Raw genomic sequence first — 17,405 nt, forward strand, 5'->3', positions numbered from 1 at the left:
TCGTGATATGTATCGATAAGTATTTAAGAAAAGGTCAAAAATATAAACTGTAGAATCATCAAGATAGTTCGACAAATAAAAAAAAATAACACGACATTTATGTTGTAATTTCAATACCCTTTTAAAATAGCTCAGTAATTTTTTAAGCATCGAGAAAATACAAAAAATAATCTCATAGCAATATGGCCGTCGTGGGACCGTTACGATTTCGAGTGAGATACGTTTGTATTTCCTTAATTTCGATGTAACATGTGAAATTGTGTCGCCGTTGTATTTTAGCAATCCTTCTTTTTTTATACCCTACCTCAGCTACACAACTGAGGCGAAACTAATGAAACCTCATAAATAACGTGTTGAAATCCGTCATAAGGTCCAGACGTAGATAGAACGTGCCAAAGAATTAGATATGTAGATACATATGTACACATACCCTCGCAAAACATTACTCCACTTCTGCAGTCGAGTGAAAAATACCAAATTAGTAATAGTTTTTTTGACGTTATTATCCTTTTATTTATTTGTTTTTTTGGGTGAATGAGGATTGTAATTAAAAGTCTGTTTTTTTAATTTAAAGGACGGTATAGGTATGTATAAAGAGTCACGGAAAAAAGTCCATTCGATAAATACCTGCGATTACGCTCCCTTTTCCCTAATCGAACTTTGTCTGGGTAGGATTCGACAGTTGGCTAAGTAATTACGTGGGGGTTTGAATTCGGATTCCATTCCCACTCTGCCCAGAGAGAGATCAGCTAGTGATGTTTGGTTTTCATTTATGCTTAACGACAATATTTAACTCGACATATTGCAGCATAATTATTAGCTTTCCATAGAGAAACTATAGTATTCAAATAATTTTTCACCTTGAACTAGGTTAGTGAAATTATCCAAAAGAGAAAACCAATGTTTCTGGTAAATGAGTAAAATTGCTCAATAATAACACAAATTAAGATGTGATTGCGTGCGCAATGAAATGCTGGATCAGTGTGATTACGCGTTCAGTAAACACTTCTGTTCTCTTGAGACAAGAGAATACTTCAAAAACACAGTCAAGGCGAAAAGAATGTCGTTCTCTTAGAGTTGTAACTCTGCTTCTGTCTTCTTGCTAATGTGTTATCGAATAGATGATATCGCACATTCGGCTTTTACAAAATCGAATGGACCAAATTTCTGGTTAGGAACTACTATCTTGCCTATTGCTACACGTCATTTCGGATCCTCCCGATGCACTAAATTAACCCACAGATACAGCGCACTGAGTTTCTCTCCGGATCTTCTCAGTGGGTCGCGTTTCCGATCCGGTGGTAGATTCTGCGAAGCACGGCTCTTGCTGGGGTTCATGTTAGCAATGTCGTCAGATTTGAGCCCCGCGAACTCACCTACTAGTTAAAGTAATATCCTCTCAAGGCTATTAGTGTGGCGGGTAGCCATCATACAACGCAAGATAATTGACAGATACCTGAATCTCGCTTACGACATTTTCAAGATAAAGCGCATATATACAAGTTCCGAACAACAACATTCGGACCGTCGGTCTACCGAGCAATATTAACCGCTCGGTGGAAGATCTTCCCTCTGTCGTTAAGCTTCCCCAAATTAGCTTAGGTATGAAAAAAACAAAAAAAAGCCTATTGCTGTCGCGAAGCAGTCGTGCGTTCCAATGTAAAGGGTGCAACAGTTCTTATACATTAAAAACCTAGACCACGTATCTCAACACTATTAACAGGTTGTACGCCGGCGGCCCCGCGAAAACGCTTTATATTGTATATGACGAATATAAAAACAAAATATAGTAGTGTTTTACGAAAATGTTTAATACAACTCTCAAAGGTTCATCTCTGTACTCCCCTAAGGTAGACTGTCAGAGAATGCCTATGGCATTAAGTCCGCCTTTATACTGTTAAGTATATAAAGTTAGAAATAAACTAGCTATACTCGTCCGCTTCGCTGGGCATTTAAAATTAACATTATTATTTCTCACCCCCACAAAGATTCTCATCATTAACGCCCCCGCAACTGGTGTGGTGAGTCCAACACTCATATAAATATGAGCGTATCCATTAAGTACATGTATTCTCTACATGGATACCAAGTTTGAAGTCAATCGAATGCACGATTCAGTAGTTATAACGGAACATCCGTAAAAACCAGCGCTTAGTTCTTAAATGTCTCAAATGCAACCGGCGTACGATCTTTTAACACTACGATGTCTCTGCGATACCCACACATACACCAGGCGTGCCGTGAACGCGTTCACAGATCTACGAATTTACAAAATATTTTCAACGAGGCGTCACGTTATACGCACGCCGGTTTCGCACGCAACCTGGCGTGTGTTTCGCACATTGGATAGTCACGGGTCATTTGTTAATAACGTCAACGTCATAACGTCAACGTTAAAAACATTTTTTTTATTGCTTAGATAGGTGGACGAGCTCACAGCCCACCTGGTGTTAAGTGGTTACTGGAGCCCATAAACATCTTCTACAACGTAAATGCGCCACCCGCCTTGAGATATAAGTTCTAAGGTCTCAGTATAGTCACAACGGCTGCCCCGCCCTTCAAACCGAAATGCATTACAGCTTCACGGCAGAAATAGGCAGGGCGGTGGTACCTACCCGTGCGAACTCACAAGAGGTCCTACCACCAGTAATTACGCAAATTATAATTTTGCGGATTTGAGTTTTATTACACGATGTTATTCCTTCACCGTGGAAGTCAATCGTGAACATTTGTTAAGTACGTATTTCTTTAGAAAAATTGGTACCCGCCTGCGGAATTCGAATACCGTTGCATCGCTAGATATGAATGCACCGGACGTCTTATCCTTTAGACCACGACGACTAATAACAATTATAAATAATCATTTAATATTATTTTGTTGTGAATATGTTTTAAGTGTATTTTTAAAGTTTATATTTATAAGGTATACTTTTCATAAACCCTTTAACGATTTCTGCAAAATATGTGAAAATAAGCTCAGCTTACTTAAAGGATTAATTAATTTTGATTTATAACATCGATTACCTATTACAAAACACTTAAACTTCGTTCGAAGAGAGACAAAACAGAGTGCTGGTAAACAATGAAAGAGTTTTTATGTGGAACACAACGGTGTGGCGCGTGTCATCATATAACGCAAGATATTTGACAAACGCCTGAATCTCGCTTACGACATTATCAAGACAAGCTTGCATATATACAAATTCCGTACAACAACATTCGTCACGTCATTGCGGATCCTCCCGATCCACTAACGGTGCTTTTAGGTACTTCAAGTACCGGTCATCATTCTCGTCGAACCCGGCGCGTGTGACGAAGGGCTCGACGAGTAAATTAACCCTCAGACACAGCCCACTGAGTTTCTCGCCGGTTCTTCTCAGTGGGTCGCGTTTTCGATCCGGTGGTAGATTCTGCGAAGCACGGCTCTTGCTAGGGTTCGTGTTAGCAACTTCGTCAGGTTTGAGCCCCGTGAGCTCACCTACTAGTTAAGGTTACGCTGAAATAGGCTCTCAGCTAGGGAAGAAAAAAAAAACAACATTCGGACCGTCGGTCTACCGACTAAATATCACCCGCTCGGTGGAAAATCTTTCCTTTTGGTCGTTTAAGCCTCCCCACAACGCTATAATATAAAAAAATGGTTTATTTCAGAAACGGCTACCGATTGCCGAGCGTCGGTTCGCCGTGGTGGATGTCGCCGGAGTGCCTACGCGGCCGATGGTACGACAACCGGTCCGATATATTCTCATACGGAATCATATTGTGCCAACTTATCGCCAGGGTGAGCTATTTATCTATACTAGTAATATTATAAAGCTGAAGAGTTTGTTTGTTTGAACGTGCTAATCTCAGGAACTACTGGTCCGATTTGAAAAATTCTTTCAGTGTTAGATAGCCCATTTATTGAGGAAGGCTATAGGCTATATAACATCACACTAAGACCGATACAAGCGGAGCACCAATAAATAATGTTTCAAAATCGGGTCTTTTTCCTTTTTGAGAGCTTCCGCTGCGTGCGCTGCGGAAACGGTTAAAGTTTCGCTAAAATAATATATGACAGAATTGTTCCCCTTTAAAAGATCTAAAAAAAAGTCCGACAGCATATGTCTATATGTTAAGGTTGGCTCACTATAACGTTTTTTATGCTAACCAAATTTGTTCTAAAATAAAGCATTATTTGTGAACTATTAATTCCACGCGGACGCAGTCGCGAGCAAAAGCTAATACTACATATATTACATATACATTTTACATTACATATTTAATGCTCCGTTCGTTAATCGAACTTGGTTTATTGATATGAATAAACTAAAACATGTTTTTTTTAAACGCACCTTACAAAAAAAAATCAACAACTCAACAAACGAGAACATTTAGAGAGAGAGAGAGAATATTAAGGCATCAGTCATAATCACTTTATTGAATTAAGACCTCTTAAAGAACTAAGGAATAAGAATTTTCTAAGCGTGTTAATTTAACAGGAAGTATAGTATATAATGACGTCACTGTTCACCTCTGTCATACAATTTTTGTACCAGAACTCGGTGTGAAGGAAAGGGGTAGTAAACTTCTTCTGGACACCAATCGCAAAACTTAAAACATTAGTACCCCCCTTCCTCTCTCTCTCTCTCTCCCTCTCTCTCGCTCTCCCTCTCTCTCTCTCTCTCTCTCTCTCTCTCGTAGGTGCATTTTGTTTGAATTCCGTTTTTTGGCGTCAGGTTGACGCCGATCCGGACGTGCTGCCGCGCACTGACAACTTCGGCCTCAACTACATGGCGTTCGTAGAGCTCTGCGATGAATACACCGTACCTGACTTCCTGAGGCTTGCGTTCAACTGCTGCATTGTGAGTTCTTTTAACCGCTTCGAGAGCGAACCGTCAATAAATCGACTCTCTATTAATGCTTATATGGGTGGACGATTAATATCACTACTAAATTCTGCCACAAACCTGGATACATGAGGTCTCAACTGTCATCCTATTGCATAGGATACCGTCAATGTAATAAAAAAAGTTACTACTAAAACCTGACTTCATATGTGGCTAACCATTATATATTACATAAGCTCGGGTCTGTGGCTATTTTTGAACACACTGTTACTAACTGGTCGTTCAATAACTATATTATATGACAACCAACTTCAAGTGAATAATTTTGAAAATGTATCAGCTTATTGTTAATTTTGGCCCCAAATGACGTCATACACAATTGGTTTTTTTTTTTAACAAAACTTTTTCTGTTTTCTTTTCTTTTATTAAATTTCAAATAAATAAATGATTACAGTACGAGCCGAAAGCGCGTCCGCTATTCCCGGAAATAGTGACAAAGCTAGCCGAGGTGAAGGAGGGCCTCGACGACGCCGCTTGGAGCCTGCACTCCAACAACTCGCTCGAGAGGTCAGTCAGTACCAGCCGCTATAGACACTGTGTTCATAATCATAATGTTTAATGTAAACTAAGACAAAAAAAATTTTTGTAGGGAAACTATCGACATCTTGTAGCGGATGCCTCTAAACTTATATGTTGTTAAGTTAAGGCATTTAATTATTGTATAAATAACACAGAAAAAAAGTATCTGTTATAGACAAATTGATTAAATCTTATCAATTTGTGGTTTTTGAAAATTTACAAAATCCTTTATTAAAAATAAAATATTATATAGGTAATATGTTACTGCCATCTACAGAAGCAACGAGAAACTAATCGAAGCGACGCCATCTAGCGGCCGACGCCCGTAAACATTTTTGTTGAGTGCTTGAGTTGCTTATCTATAACTATTATAATTTATGTGTATTATCTATAAACTCCACTACACGACGATCACTACCATTCTGTCAAGAGTGACACGATTGAGAAGAAGAATCTATGAACTAATGTTCGTTCGTGTTCGTAGTGAGGAGGCGGACTCGTCGGGACCGCGCTCCTGCCCCGGACTGTACGGGTGGAGGCGGCCGCAGCGACACCGCTCGGAGGGGGGACCGCGCGCGCGCGACCACGACCAGCGTGAGTCCACTAAACAATATGAATCACAACATTTTGTTTTGTACAAAGAAAAATATTTAAACGTATTTCATAGTCATAGTCATGCTAGTTTTAAATACATTAAGTAAAGTAAAAATTTAATGTTTTACAGACGAAGACCAACTTATTTATTGAACATTTCTTTTTATAGTTCAACATCGACGGTCGATGTCGGAGTTAGAGTGGATGGCGGGGTGCGAAGGGCAGGGTGGAGCGGGCGCCTCCCACCGCTCCGCCTCCGCCCTCGCCGGCGAACGTCGCGCCCCCCCTCCGCCGCCCCGCCTCGCGCGCCTGCACCGCCTCGCACATATCATGCTACTGCGGGACGCGCACGCCGCACCGCACCCCGCACGCCGACCCCTCGACACCTTCCGGGGAGTCAAGAAGATCCTGGAGCCGCCGCACTCCCGCGCGACTGGATTCTCATCCTGCGCCGAACTGCCGAGCCCGCTGCTGCGCGCCGACGCTACACTGGACTCGACCCTCTCTGACGACGAGCCGCGTGCAGCCTCACTACCCTCGTCCCCGGCGCTCTCCCGTCGGGGCAGCTTCGACACTCCACCTCCGCCGGCGCCCCGCCCCCCGCGCCTGCCGCTGCCGCGCGTGCGCTCGTGTGAATCAGGAATCTTCTCCGTCGCCAACGAGGAGCTGTGCGGGCAGCGTGTCGGTGCCGGCTGCCCGTACGGCGCCGTGTGTCCGTGCTCGCTTGTCGGCTGCCATCGCTGCTGGTGGTGGCGCCGCGACGCATCGGATCGCTCCGACGAGCTCGAGGAGGCGGAGGGCGAGTCGGGCGGCGAGCCCCGCGCGCGCATGTGCTGCGCGTGCGTGGTCACGTACGACCGCGCCCTGGACGCGCGCCCCCCGCGGCCCCGCCCCTCCGCCCCGCTCGACGACTCCGCGCTCTCCGGCACCACGCTCAGCTCGCTGCGCAGCCTGGACGACCTGGACGAGGCCGGCGACCCGCCCTCGCCCTTCCTGTGCGGCAGGCCGGCCGCCACGCGCGCGGAGCCCGACTGGGAGGCGGACGGACCCCGCGAGTACCACATCCTGTCCCGGTGCTGCTGCGCGGACCGGCGGCTGGACGAGGACGAGGCGCCGCGCCCCGCCCCGCTGGCGCTGTCCTCCTGCAAGCGCACCTCCAGCGTGTACACGGACAGCTCGGAGGACGTGGCGTCGCTGGCCGGCTCGGACAGTCTGTACTGCGACGAGCGGTACCCGCGGCAGGCGCGCTCGGCGCAGATCTCGAAGATCGTGGAGTACTTCGAGCGGAAGGGCGCCGACTTCACGTGCGAGCGGACCGGCCGGGGCCAGTCCCGGTACCGCATGAGCGGGGGCGGCGGGGGGCTGGACGTGCGGCGCCGCGCGGGGGGGGAGGAGAGCGGCGGCCGCAAGTGTCCCGCGCAGCAGCGGCTGATGATCTGCGAGGGCGCCGTCAAGTCCAAGCTGCCGCTGTTCGACAAGAAGTCGTAGCGCCCCCCGCGCGTGACGTCACGCACCGCGCCCCCTCCCCCCGCCGACGGAGGCTCGGCGTTGTATAATGTCGATAGTTATTTTGACGCGTACATATTGTAATCAAATATATTTACGACTGAATAAGTGTAAGGACTCGTCTCTGGTTGCGAGATGAGAATAATGGTTGTAACGTTTAGTCAATGTCCGGGTTGTAACTGCGCGGCCTAAACCCCCCCGTGGTAGTACGAAGCGACTTTAGTCGAGTGTAGGTTAAATATATTTAAATTTAATTCGTTTCATGTGAACCCTTCCTCTATTTGTAAAACTGTAAATAATTATTTTATTACTACAAAAAAAAAATAGTTTTTCAATATTTATTATATACAACTTCAGATACAACTTGCCAGTTTGCGATATTTAAGAGTGTAAATATGTTTTTTTTTTTTCTTTCTACAAATTTCGTATCTATAAATAAAAGTTATATATTTTCTTCTCTAAATCAACAATTTAATATCGTCGTTCAAGTGACAGTTTATATTAGTGTCTGATAACAATAAAACATGTTTCAGGAATCACGTAAACTTAATTAAATAATTAATAGAATTGGTTTTATACAAATATTATGTTTCTGAAATACTGAAATGATTTTTTTTTTTCATAAATCTTTGATGTCATATTCCAGTATATATTGACGATCACTTACATAGTTATGTGAATAAAATTTAACTAAAAGTGCATTAAATACAGTTTACATAATCAATAAAAAAAAAGGAAAATTTTGATTCGCGGTCATATTGTACTTTTATGAAGGACATGTTATTGGAATATAGTTTTAGCAAATCTCAATCGTCTTCTAGATCATTCGATTAGAGTCTGGAACGACGCGGAGATTAGTCTATAAGGGTTTTGTTAAGAATCGGACATCGCTGATTGGACTAATCAACCTGTCAGCGGTGTAAAAACAATGTTAATGTCATCTGTGACGATTTATCATCTTCAAAGGAGTTGTACGAAATTCGCTATTCAACAATAGATGGCGTTACACTTCTCGAACGCTCCGAATAGTACTAGTTGTTTTATGTCCGTTTCTGCTATTTGGTGACAGATGGCGTTACTCGTACGAGCGCAACGAAAATAATTATGTCAAACGTAAAAGTACAAAGCTGAAAAAATTCAAACAACCCAACCGCACACTAATTTTGATAATCAGCGCGTTTGTTGAATTTTATTTACTAACAAGAGAAAAACATCAAGATATTGAAAGAAAAGAGACAAAATTAATATCATTTCAGAAGTGAGTGGGCTGTGAGAGCGTTTTAATCTTAGACTGGAAAGATAACGCAATATTCGAATAGTGACGTCATTGTTTACGCCCGTCGTTCGAATTGTACAACGCGCCTTGCGGGAAAGAGACGGAGCGAGCCGCCTCAGTCCGTCACGGTCACGTCTCAGAACTCTATTGATCGATTAATAAATAATGACGTCAATTCACATTAGTTTATTTTGACGAAAAAATTCATCTACCCACGGGCTTTACGATGAGAACATTACTGTATCAAAAGGATAATAATATAGAGATGCGTTTAGAATAGGCTAATAATTGTCGCGTTCGTTTATTGACGAACCTAATATATCGTCCTAAAGAGTTTTGAAATTCGGCGAAAACGGAGAGGGAATGTATTCTTTGAAAGCGTCGCTTCGTTATATCGAGGATGTAAAATGATATTTGGTTTAAACGAAATTTTTGCAACTTTACACGCGAGCCGTTTAAAATTTGTAAAAAATATCGTAACAAAACAACATATTCAGCTATTTGAATTGAGTAAACTTAATTGAAGTTCATTTAAAAATATGGGACTGTTGATGCTAATACCAAATAAAGCACACCTTTAAAAGATAAACGTCGCGTATTAAGCGAAGCATCGCGTTTTAAGCGGAATGTCGCTTAAATTAAATAGCCTTTCGCTCCTCGATATATACTATATATAAATAGTTACGTTGCGGTATCTCCGCGTTTGGAATCTAGATTTATACGAAACAGTCAATTCGGTACGGACACATGAGGTTCGCGTGCGGAAGGCGTTGCTAGTCTTTTAAAACGCGATTTTCCGCACATGAGGCCGTCGATTTTGATTTTTTCATGAGGCCGTAAATAAATTCTACTTACGTGACGATAGGTTTTCGTGACTTAAATTAAATAAATACGTCTTGTAATATTTATATGATCGCGGTGTTACGGGCGGTAGATGAATAGCGTATTGTGAGTCCGCGAGGACGGGTACCTTGGACCTGCGCGTTTCTGCCACGAAGCAAACGTGCGTTACGGTTTGATAAACGCGGCAGCCGTTGTATAAACTACTTTGTATCTTTTTTTTTTAAGCTTAGATGGGTGAACGAGCTCACAGCCCACCTGATGTTTAGTGGTTACTGGAGCCCATAGACGTCTACAAGGTAAATGCGCCACTCACCTTGAGATATAAGTTCTAAGGTCTCAAGTATAGTTACAACGGCTGCCCCACCCTTCAAACCGAAACGCGTTACTGCTTCAGGGCAGAAATAGGCGGGGTGATGGTACCTACCCGTGCGGACTCAAGAGGTCTTACCACCAGTAAAGTATCTCATACCGACTGGGTCGTCGGGTTAAAAATAAATTGTTTTATACCTAGATTTGGTAAATAAACGACCCCAGACCATATTGAACGTCTCTGTCTGCGGCAAGTACCTTGAGCGTCCGCTAATACCGCCCGCGAGACAAATCGACCTCAAACATAGCTGTGTACAAATATGTGTCAAAAAAACCTCAATTGTGTTAAATAATAAAACTCTTTTGTATTGAGAATATCGATTGTTTTCGAAAAACGTTTATACAGTTGCAAAAGTCGAAATTAATAGTTCCCTTCCCGTGCGTCAGTATTGGTATCAGTAAGAAATTGTTATGGAGTTACTATTTATCGAAAACACACGGAACTGCCGATAGAAATAAGTAATAATCTCATTAAAACATACTTTTAAATTTAATTATCAGTTTTGTTTCGTTTACAATTTTGCGTGATGCTTTATCGTAAGGTATAAATACTCAAACAGCTCGAAGACTCTAAACCTCCTCGACCTCGACTCAGTCGAGGCTAATATTGATGAACACCTCGAGGAGCCTTTGAAAACGGTATTCCTAGTTTTCGTTCTTGACATTGTCGATCTTAGAGGTTGGAAAATAAATATAGTATATACAGTACTGGAATAATTCTGTAAACCTAAATAAAGCAAGCATTGCGTCAATGTAATTTCTAACGTACCTCTTACGGTCGCTTATTGATTTTACCAACTAAGAGTACCGATTTCCGTAATATATTCATATGCGTTTATATTTTTAACGTCAAGTAAATATTAAATAAGTACGTAAATGGAAACGATGATCATCGGCCCGGAGACCTAAGGCTGGTCACAAACCGCGACCGTTATTGTCCGTTCGTGTGGGACGCCTACTGACGCATCGGAAAGCCGTTAATAAATTTTCTGAAGCACGTCGTGCCATCATCCAAAAATGTATTCTGAATCACTTTGCTGATGATTCCTTAGCCTATTTCTCTTTGACTAACTTTTGAGGAAGTTCTTTAACCACCGAAACTATAATTAGAAAATGGCTCGGGCGGGAATTGAACGCACAAACGAAAAACGACCTAATAACGTTTGCACATAAGTGTCAGTTCACGTTGAAACCCCTACTTGAGCAGTCTGTCACTTGAATTAAATCGTAACAATCGATATTGACACGAATATCCAAACTAATGTTTCTGTAAATACAGTATTAGATGCGTATTTAATATTAATAAAAAAAATATATTTATCAATATACATTTATATGTATCTTTAACTTGGTTTTACGGTTATTGTTATATTCAGGGTATAAATGAGTAAATTAAAGGTTAATAATGATGATAATAATAGTAAAATAACTATACGACGTATTCACATTTCGTTCGAAGTGAACGTGATCGCGGCAAAATCGGTTGTTGTAAATAGTTCCTTTGTAATTGTAGAGGAAGTCGATGGCTGAATTGAATTTGGAAACTTATGAGACAATGATATCATTAATAGTGAACAATGATATACGTTTTTTATTTATTTGAAATTTCATTTTTAAAAAACATGGTTTCAGTGGTATTGTGGGCTGTATGGATGAAACATATTTACCCTTAATTAAACTGCTCTGAATCCAAAGATCAGCCCAAGATTTTCGAAGAAAAGAAACAGGAAGTGAGGCCAAATCAGAATAATAATTTTTATACGAATTAGCGTCGCCATCTTTAACGGCTTCATTTGCTAGTTGGTCTGCTATGTCGTAAATATTTTAAATTTAATAAAAAGGAAACGTCGTCTTTTATTTGAAATGGTTATATTAATCGGTTGTTATTTCAATTTTTTTAAGTCAAAATAAACCGTAAATTATGACGTTTCAATGTTGATATCCATGTCACAATTTCATTGTTCTTGTGCATTGCTTCGAATTCAATTCAAACATCACCGCGGTAAACGTTTCATAGTTATTCAGTTGCTGACATGATGCTAGTTAGGTTTTGAATTCGCAATCGCTTGACGTGTCCTTGTCATGGGTCTTGCGAAGTCTAAAACCGACGCAAATAAATTCAAACAGTGCCAAAATTATTTATGAATACCGTATCGTTTACAAGAAACGCGAGTGTTGAAACATTAAGATTTTTTCTCAACTTAATAATATCTCTAAAACATTACAAACATCCGTCCATTAATCTCAATATGGCAACCCTACTTTTCAGTGTTGCCGATCGAAATATTAAAATTATTTAATCCGTTACAGGTGGTGTTTTTAATTTTAAAATATTTCAACACTTGTTTTCTAGTATGGCAACACTACGAGCATATCATTTTATAGACGAACTAATATATAGTTGAATTGTTTAATTAATAAAAATACGTTAGTGTTTAGTTATTTCAGACTCTAATGATGCGTTATCGGTATTAATTTCGAGTATAATTATTAAAAGCATCAGTAACTGAACTAGGTATTTTATTTGATTACCAGCGGTTTCTGAATTGCATTAATTCATATCAAACGAAAATCTGAATTTCATTAAATGTGTAGCTACTCGATAATATTACAAAATGACCAAACATTGTATCGGATAATAAATGTTCTGAATAATGGAGATCATGGATTGTGTTATATAAAAGCATATATCTCGCATTATATTACGTATTTGTTGAATCGTTTTCCAATTCAGAAACCACTGAGGTGTCTTGATTTTAATCAAATGAATGTATAATGGCAACCCACGCCGCTGCGTGTTCACAAGCGTTTGAAATTCTCTCTTATCGATTTCAAAACACATTTTCATGAATGTTATCAAACTCAACGTATAATTCTAGTACCACATAGAAATATAAAAAAATCGACATTAAGGTCTGTCTAAAATCTATATAAAAATATATATAAATAATAAAGAAACTAGAGATATTTGAAAATTATTCATCATCAATGAAACATTGTAGAAACAATGGTTGGTGTTAGGACTTGTGTGTTTTTTCTAAGGTTATAGTTTTAACAATAATAAGTGCATTCTTTGAAACACGGTCTCCTATAAATTTCCTATTATAAGACAGACGCTTGTGCTCACGACAATTAAACTTTTCTTTTGGAAGTATATATATATAGTTCGTTAACCTTCCTCCTTTAAAGTAACTAACTTTAGAGCATTTCGGTACATAGGTATGGTTGTGTAAGTTCCCAGGAAATGTTTATGTTAAGTTGTTTGCCGCATGAGGCGGTTTATGGAAAATAATTTGTAAAATGAAAGGCGGTATTAAATATATTTTGTTTCATAACAGTTGTTTTATTTATAAAATTATTGAAGTGATTCTTCTGATGCGACTTCTAACAAGGTTGCGTTAAACGCTTAATATCTACCATGGAATAGAAAGAGACAGAGCGAGAGTGAATGCGTGGCACTCGAACGCATGCGCGTAGTATGCCTGTTATATACAGGCCAGTGCGAGCGTTAGCAACGAGTAGGTAGTGTCCAATATTTTAATGAAGTATTTAAAAAAATACATATATTTATTTTTCTGTCTATAATTTCAAAGATATATAATATAAATATTGAAGATGTCGCATCTCTTATACACAGCATTCCCAATCGCAAGAGCAATATGATTTAAGGATGAAAAATGAAGAAAATCAAAATACTACACATCGAAAAAGAAGTTTCACTTTATTCACGTGCGCCGAGTTGCACGCGCATAATTTGGATAGCGCAAACGTGGCTAAAAAAAATTTATTTGAATTTTTTGATATCGCGTATTGTAATGGCATACTTCCCTCCTGTTTAGGAAGTTGTATAAGATAACAATTTCCGTTTCATGTTGCGGCCATTTTTGTTATTGCACAACAACGCAGTCGGTCGCGTCATGATGCTACTGTCAAACTAAATAATTACGTCCGTAATCTTAAACATTATCGAAAAATATATCTAGTTTGAAACTGATAATATCAATGAACTGATTCATAATTATTGACGAGGATTAAACACAGCACCCATACATATTTTCGTTGATAAGATAGTTTTCCGGGAATAAACAACAAAGACGTTTGTAACTAAAATTTACTTAGCTCAACCTAGGAGTGTACTATGTCCTCTAGTATTCCATATTGCAGTAGATGGTCATGTTGAAAATAGTCCACCAACCAAAAATAGTGTAATTAATTAAAACAGAAATAGATCAGAACGTTCTCGAATGTCTAAGCTTGCGTTGTATTTCACAAGAACATCCAGCGACACGCGCAAAATCATATACGATAAATGTATTCATCTTCTCAATCGTACTCTTTAGTGTGCTTAGTGTAAGTTTTTTAACGTTCTCGATAGCGTAAAAGCTAACTCAAATTTGAATGCAGTTGGAAAAGCGCCCCTAGCGGCAAACGAAGACATTTTTACATTTTTACGCTAAGTTTTCGATATGGTCTCTTAACAAGTTGAACACACGTGTTCGAAGCGAATTAAAGAAATAAAGATTAATGCAACATTATTCTATGGTCCGTTTACAATCAAACGAGTGAAACCTTTTAGAATGGGCTTACCTAGCTAATGGGGTAGAAAATTTTAAGAATCTATAATATGTATATTTATTTACCATATTTTGACCTATTTTTATTATTACGGTGCATTTTTATTGTCTTCTTGTCGAAAATCCGCAGTAACGATTGGTTAAAATATAACGAACCAACATCTACCCGGGATTCCCTATATTCGATATCTAACAAATTGGAACATGACGTCTTCTACAATCTGACCGTATCGTTTCAGTTTTTTATCATTTAGATATAGATGTTTTTCATTTTTTAAATTTCCGACTTATACTTTATTATTACTTAAATTTATAACACTAACACAGCTACACAATTTTACACAATGTTACAACACAATTACACAAAAAAACAGCATTCCAAAACATAAAATTTAATTTCAAAAAATCATGCAATCAGGCATATGTAAATCATTTAATATGCCTTCAATTCAAACCGCTTTGTGAACTAAAGCATAATCAGCATTGACAGGTACTTTTCTTTAACTCGTTTTGAGGTTTCTGTAATTTAGAAAAATCATTACATAATTATTACAGCATCTGAATCATAGGGCCCCAAGATTTTTATGTTTACTACTATTTTAATACCAGAAACGTACAAGACAAAAGCTTGTTCACCGATAGGTATTTCAAAGCCTCTTAATAAAATATTTCTGCAGTACAAGTCGGGAATCAATGAAATCGATCGAATCAGCTACCAGCGAATAGGTACGGAAAAAAAATTAAATCGATCTCGAACGAAAAAAACTACGGACACTATTAACCTGATTAAAATTGCTGAAAATTTTATAAGCTCTCTAGACCTACTTTTCAACATTCATTTAATCACACACAGCCTAAAGTAAGGAAATACAATGTCTTTGTACGTCCCACAGAGTGAATCGAATTATTATTTTTCATTTGCGCTGCAAAATTATTAAATAAGATGAAAGTCTACCCCATCTTGACATTCATTTCTACAACACAAGAATAAAAGTACTTTCAGAAATCATAATACTTTGATGATTTCCAACGAACGCCTTCATTTGTTTTTTTTTTATTGCTTAGACGGGTGGACGAGCTCACAGCCCACTTGGTGTTAAGTGGTTACTGGAGCCCATAGACATCTACAACGTAAATGCGCCACTCACCTTGAAATATAAGTTCTAAAGTCTCAAGTCTAGTTACAACGGCTGCCCCACCCTTCAAACCGTAACGCATTATTATTACGGTTATTTTTCTTTTCGAAATTACTCTTCTTCAACCCGTGTCTATCCAATGCCGAGTATAGGTGTCTTCGAATGCACCCCATTCTCTTCGAAATTACTATTTGTTTGATTAAATTTGTTTCGGTCTCTTTCCTTAGACGAACGAGCTATTCGTTAATAGTCTATACAAAATTTGGGCATAGATTTTACATTTAATTTGACTCCTAACTAGACTCCGACCATGGATCGAACCATGTGATCCCAGTACAATAGAATCTAATCATTGTACCAAAATAGAATCAGACTTGAAAAATGATTTTTCTGAAAAAAACATATAGAACACTATACTACGAACATAACATTCACTGTATTTGCGCAACAAACTTTATCTTGTTTAGCTGAACAACTGCGATAAAGAAACGTCACAGACCTTTGTAAGATTTTGTGTCCGATGGCAACCTTTGCCAAACATCCAACTACCAAACTTTTTGTACATAAATCCGATAAATGCTAGTACTAAAGTGGAACCGCCGAGGACTCGAAGCCAATTGGAATCTTCAGGAAAGCTCCAGGCTGGGGGAGAGGGTTGCGGACTTGGTGAAGCATTACTATGTCTGATGGCTTTTCGTCTCCTCTCTTCCTCAGCACTGGAAAAATGTACCCGAAAGTTACTCGTGGTAGGACGACGTGGTAGTGAGTCCCCACGGGTAGGTAGGTACCACTATCCTGTCTATTTCTGCCGTGAAGCAGTAATGCGTTTCGGTTTGAAGGGGGGGCAGCCGTTATGCTGTAAAAACTGAGAACTTAAAACTCATATCTCAAGGTGAGTGGCGGAATTTAGGTTGTAGATGTCTATGGGCTCCGGTAACCACTTAACATCAGGTGGGCCGTGAGCTCGTCCACCCACTAAGCAATTATAATAAAATTAAAACTTATCAAATTATTTATTTTATATTTCTGGTTCAGTTTAGTCCAAAGTGAATGCGCTGTAAAAAATCTTCTATGTAGTCAAATGCATACCATTTTTTAATTTGTTTTTAAATGATTCTACCTATTACATATTATACATTTCTATGTTTCCTATTGTTATTCGATAAATCTACTATTATTTTAACTTTCCAAACATGTTCAAGGTACATAAAGATACTAACCAATCGCACATAGCTTAGTCCAACAGTAATTAATTTAAAGTTCATTATCTATTGAATTCATTTTGAAATTCTAAAAGTATTGCGTGTTTTCCATTTTGAAATAATGTCAGCTTTGACATTTTTGAATGAGATTTCCAACCATCAATCGAAGAAGTATTAACATTTTGCTTTATGTATTTGACACTGAAAATTAAGAATTTTTTTGAATGAATTTCAGGTGAACGATTTCGCGGCTTTCTTATTGTTTAGTTCGCAGAACCAATATACTCGCAACGCGAATTCCGCACCCATTTTGAGAAATGAAATCTAAGCCTCAATTGTATAGTGTAACAACGGCTATGGCACCCTTAAATCCGGAAATAATTGTGGTTCTCGCTAGAAAAAGGTAGGGTTGTCGTGTCTTGTGACCTCTGCGGGCTCATAAGGTACCCAGTCATAATAATAATGTATATATTTTACGGGTTTGCGTTTTATTACACGAC

General features: G+C 39.3%; 1 protein-coding gene and 1 long non-coding RNA gene across 2 annotated transcripts in view; one reads left to right on the plus strand and one right to left on the minus strand.

Moving 5' to 3' along the window:
• Positions 1-13,328, plus strand: part of cdi (serine/threonine kinase) — a 133,349-nt gene extending 120,021 nt beyond the window's left edge. The window contains exons 5-9 of the mRNA XM_028170537.2: positions 3,649-3,778; positions 4,716-4,841; positions 5,281-5,393; positions 5,890-5,999; positions 6,169-13,328. Coding sequence (XP_028026338.2) covers positions 3,649-3,778; positions 4,716-4,841; positions 5,281-5,393; positions 5,890-5,999; positions 6,169-7,487 — 1,798 coding nt within the window. The 3' untranslated portion in view covers positions 7,488-13,328. The remainder of the gene's footprint in view (positions 1-3,648; positions 3,779-4,715; positions 4,842-5,280; positions 5,394-5,889; positions 6,000-6,168) is intronic.
• Positions 13,329-14,943: 1,615 nt separating this feature from the next.
• LOC149500385 (uncharacterized) lies at positions 14,944-16,480 on the minus strand. Its single transcript, XR_016325042.1, has 2 exons — positions 16,203-16,480; positions 14,944-15,086 (listed from the first exon to the last, which is right to left on the minus strand). It is a non-coding gene; the product is annotated as an uncharacterized LOC149500385 (long non-coding RNA).
• Positions 16,481-17,405: the final 925 nt, after the last annotated feature.

This window comes from Bombyx mandarina, chromosome 22, assembly GCF_030267445.1.
Source record: "Bombyx mandarina strain Sakado chromosome 22, ASM3026744v2".
NCBI classification, from domain to species: domain Eukaryota; kingdom Metazoa; phylum Arthropoda; class Insecta; order Lepidoptera; family Bombycidae; genus Bombyx; species Bombyx mandarina.